This window comes from Montipora capricornis, chromosome 6 (genome assembly GCF_036669925.1).
Source record: "Montipora capricornis isolate CH-2021 chromosome 6, ASM3666992v2, whole genome shotgun sequence".
Classification (NCBI taxonomy): domain Eukaryota; kingdom Metazoa; phylum Cnidaria; class Anthozoa; order Scleractinia; family Acroporidae; genus Montipora; species Montipora capricornis.
In genome coordinates, this window is record NC_090888.1 from 9,952,289 (window position 1) to 9,957,288 (window position 5,000).

Consider the following 5,000-nt stretch of genomic DNA (forward strand, 5'->3'; position numbering starts at 1 on the left):
GCACTTCAATGGTTATTTTCAACAAAAATACATCATTATTTTTTGGTCTTCATTGATGCAAAGACGTCTTTTAGTGTTTAGAAGCTTGACTAAAATAGCGTGACACCGCCCCTTTGACATGAATAGGTTTCAAATCTTCGACATCTTTTTGAATGAACTGCAAAGCTAGTTTTCATCTCGTGCACAACCTTCACCATACTGTCAACCCTCAAAGTCAATGAATGAATCGTTGACTCAAATAGCGACTTAAATGTGGATTCCTGCACCTTTAACAATTCGCGAACGGTGGGTAGAGTTACGTAATCTCCTTCGGCGCCATCGGGCACCGACAAATCCTGTTCAGAATCTAGAGCGGCGGCCGCCCTTTGATTGATGTTTTTGTGTTCTTCCCATTTCTAGAAAACGAAGATTAATAAAAGAGCTACTTCTTACGAATAAACCACTTGTTAATAGAGGAAAACTAGAATATTTGGTAAATATTTGCGGAGCTATCCGTGTCACGTCCACACGCCATGATTACCGGTGTCCAGTCCCCAAATCTTTTAGGTCCTGATTTGAATACGTTCTCTACTTATCATTTCATAATTTTATTGTAGTATCTTATGTCCATATTTGTTTGAAATATTTCCATTTAAACTCGAATAGTATCGAACAACATGACGAATTGCCAAGGCGAAGTTTGCTCGCCGCTCCACGAAGACAGCAACCTCTGCCACTCTTTTGAGCACAAGCATCTTTATTTTACATCTGCGTCCCAGGTATCCTAACAAATCGAAACTGACAAAGTAAAAGTAAGTTTAAACAAAGAAGCCATGCATTTCAGCACTGAAGTAATATTACCTCTCTCCTTAGCTTCAGAATTGTTTCTATTCCTTTTGCTGAATAGCCGAACCGTAAAATTTCCGCTTTGGCGATTCTCCAATGTCTAAATCAGTCGACTTCATAAAGATAAGAGGTAATTTACTTTTACTTGTTAAAATCACCTGGTAATAACCCAAACGACGATCAGGCTACTATCGATGTTTCTTTTGTTTCTTGTTTTCAACACCACGAACTGGCGCGACAAAAATAGTTGGCCAATCGGAATACGCTATTCGAGATTCAAAACAATAACAAACGATCGCGTTGCGTCTAAGGTGAAAATGGGCATTTGATTGTCAAAATTCGATAAAATCGTAAGATGTTAGCGCTATGACTTTAACCAAAGTAAATTCGAAGAGGTTAAATCTATTCCAACTAAATTTTCCTTGCCTTGCAAAAAACGTGGTTATCCTCACAAAACGTTTGTCTTTGCCAATAGAAACTGAATCATGTTAACGCTTTGGACTTGCAGATAGGATCATCGGTGTCCGCGTCTGGTGGGTACGGGGTATTCAGTGCCTCTTTGCAAGTTGATATCAGTAAGTTTAAGGAATCCACCACGGATACGACTAAATTTACCGAGAACACAGTGAAATTCACATCTGGAGGTCCCGACATGCCTGAGCCCATTAAATTAAAGCTGACGCCTATTGACAAAGCTGTTGAAGATAGTTTTTTCAGTGTCCTTGACCAGCAACATCGATGCGAAAATTTGGCACAGCGAAAAGGGAACTTGAAAAGAATCTTGCAGGAATACCCACAGATAAAACATGTTTCTGAACCACAAGGTATGATTTCACACTATGCGTAAAAATATAATTACCAGTAAAATACTCTAACAAAACAGCCAAGAAAACGTTGTTGGTAATAAATGTTACAGAAGTCCGCATGATCCTGTCATGGGTCATAGGTCATCGGCTCCTGGTGTTACAGCGACCTGCGTAATGAGAAATGAAAGTGCTACTCGTTCAATTTTCAGATCCCGTGGTGCGCATTCCTCTTACTTGGCCATTCGGTACCTATGGACTCCCCATGACAAAGTCAGGATGTCCGGGTGGAGGCTTTTGGAACGCGGGGACTCGTTACCATGACACCGAGGATGTGAATTCAAAGAACTATTGGTCTTATCCATATGATTTAGCAGGAAGAGTCCGTAAAAACAACATGGAACAAAAGTTTTGCATGAAGACACAGAGCAAAACCTCTAACTACGATCTCCCTTGGCCCAAAGGAAAATACTGCATCTACAAGAAAGGAAATTGCCCTGACGGTCAGTGTATTGTTGCTCTTCTTGATGTGCCTTACTTTAATTATGAATCATTTTTGGTTAATCGTTCCGACTCAACAATGTACATACATACATACATACATACATACATACATACATACATACATACATACATACATACATACATACATACATACATACATACATACATACCCAATGATGCGACACGAGCATGCTTGCAATACACATTCGCTCGTATATTTGAGAAAGTTAAAAAGGCAAGTTTTGTTCATTAAGGTGACTTAAACCAGCTTCCAGCACCTAGATTTTGATGGGTTGCTGTAACCACTATTTATCATTTGATGCTACAGTCATGGTAGCCCCGTCATTAGTGAACACGTTGTGTTTGTAGCATCAAGTGATAAAAAGTGGTTATAATGGCCCATCAAAATCTCAGTGCTGGAAACTGTTTTGAGCAACCTTAAGTTAAGATTCAGAATTCAGTGTTGCCTAATAAACTTGCAGTTTGGGAACGTAAGAAGAGACCTTCTTTTAAAGAGAGAATTTTTGTTACCCAAAACGCCGGGACAGCAAAATGAAAGACGCCATTGTCGACGAAAATTGGAATTCGACAACTTTTAACAAACTTGCAAAAAAGAAACTTTTCTATCGGAGAAAAAAATACGCAATGTTTGTACCAAATAGGTCCGCAAAAGCCTTTGTAGTGGCGGTTAAAGATCTGCCCCATTACTTCTTAAGCCGATGATACACGGATCAACATCTTGCAACATTTGTTGCTTAACAAATGTTGAATCATGTTGCACAAACGTGTTGAACGGAATAGAGCTGGTCTCTATTTTCGTTCAACATCGTTCAACAACATTCAACGAGTTGAATGGCATATTTCAACATTCAACATGACACGACATACTGTTCAAGGTTTGTTGAACAAGAGCAGCAACATTTGTTGAGCAACAAATGTTGCAAGATGTTGAACCGTGTATCATAGGCTTTAGCAATGCTGACATGTAATTATAGCAGTACTTAAAATTTCAGAATCCTTTCCAGTTATATTTATTTAATGTTCTGTATTGCTCCTACCAGGTTTCGGGAACGGATACGTTAAGTGGGATGATGAAGATAGCAATAATGCGAACAAGGTCACCGGTCAGCTACCAGACGGGGTTTATGACAGGAACACAAAAATCGAATTCTGTTGTCGGGATGATGGATACGCAACAAATGTCATTAATCTTCCCACTAACGTGCCCTTCGTTTTGCTCAAGTCTAATACCCATCAATGTCAGATGGTCAATAATACCAAAATCAAGGAAGAATTTTTCCGCTGGGACAATGAAGATGCCTTACCCCATAATACTAAAGCTCGAGGCAAACACCCCTTTTTGGACATCAAAAGGAATAATCTTAAAATCCACTACTGTTATTATTATAAATAGCCATAAAAATATGACGTTCTTACGTATGCATTATCTCCTAAAATGTTTACTAAGAAATTAATGTACTGGAAATTTGTGAAACATCAAAGCAACGTGCTGAATAAGAAGATTAAAAATAAAAGTGCAAATCAAATTGTGGAAGGTACAGGCTAATTTGATTTCATCATAATTGTTCTTTAAGAGAGTATTCATTAATTAAGGATGTCTCCTTGTCATCTTTGTAGTTCGTTGTTACAGCGGGTAGCTCCCTTACCGCAACCCTGTGGCAGAGGGACCTTGTATTCCTCACGTCGTTAACACCCACGATACTCTATCTAAGATCTGATAATACCATACTGTTTGTTATACCAATCCGATGAGTATTCCAACATTGTAGTCCAATAAGTCGTGAGTGTAGTCTTCAATTATTTGCAAGTGTTCCCAGTTCTTAGCTATGGCCTGAGTCGGGATATGCTCTTCATCGGCAGGAATAGATATAGCTGTGTGTCAATCTTGGGGTCGAGATTGAGACTCTTTGACCGTCGATGAGTGGCTCTTGACTTGTGATGGTACTCAGACGAAGCTTCGTTGGCTCGTCGCAGGTTTCTTTAAGCTAAATGTAGCATTGATTTGGGTGTCCAACATTGCATAAACCAGTACTTGTTTCCAAGGAAGGAACACGACGACAGCACTAGGCCTCGAACCATCGACCCTGAGATCGGGAATCCGGGGCGCTAACCACTAGGCCACCATGTCTCCACAAAGTGATCAAAGCTATTTCAAATCAATCACGAAGTTTATGGAAAGGTATGCGACTGTGATAGACAAAGAAAGAGGAAAGATACTCGGGGACGAGACCACAAAGCGGACTTAGCATCAGCTTCATGATCGGGAAAACAACAGAAATGCTACTGCTTAATTAACAATTAACAATTATTGGCCAAGGCTGAGCAAACTATCGTGATTTGTCAGTGGCTAGCAGCAGATCAATTGATCCTGGGCTGCTGTCAATAAAATGGAAAATAATGCTAAGAAAGCAAAGGATATGTGGGTTTCATTCAAGAAAACAAGTGATACTCCACCACCATTGCATGTTAACAATGTGGAGCTTGAAAGAGTCACACAGTTTAAATTGCTTGGAGTCGCAGTCCAGAATGACTTAAAGTGGAACTCTCACATAACTAATATCGTAAGCAAAGCCAGTAAACGTATCTACCACGTGAGAGCATGTAGAAAAGCTAATATTCCAGCTGAGGTTGGTCTTACAATTTACATCACAAAAATCCGGACATTGCTGGAACACGCTAGCCCAATTTGGGGTGCTGTGCCGGAATACCTTTCCTTGGAGTTACAAAGAGTGCCTGAGAATTCTTGGACTTCCCAAGGACACCCTAAAATCGCTAGAGCAAAGAAGAGATGCAATGACCAGAAACCAGCTGGAACGTATGCTGGAAAGTAGTAATTTCAACCACTTA

At 39.9% G+C, this 5,000-nt stretch overlaps 1 protein-coding gene across 4 annotated transcripts in view; it reads left to right on the forward strand.

Moving 5' to 3' along the window:
- LOC138051497 (uncharacterized) overlaps positions 1-5,000 on the forward strand; it is a 282,752-nt gene that overhangs the window by 16,576 nt on the left and 261,176 nt on the right. For 3 of the 4 annotated variants that reach the window (XM_068897712.1, XM_068897714.1, XM_068897713.1), the window contains exons 6-8: positions 1,334-1,649; positions 1,841-2,131; positions 3,194-3,681. The exons of the other annotated variant lie outside the window; for it this stretch is intronic. In XM_068897712.1, coding sequence (XP_068753813.1) covers positions 1,334-1,649; positions 1,841-2,131; positions 3,194-3,546 — 960 coding nt within the window. In that variant the 3' untranslated portion in view covers positions 3,547-3,681. Of the gene's footprint in view, positions 1-1,333; positions 1,650-1,840; positions 2,132-3,193; positions 3,682-5,000 lie in introns of those variants that run through there. 4 annotated transcript variants of the gene reach the window in all.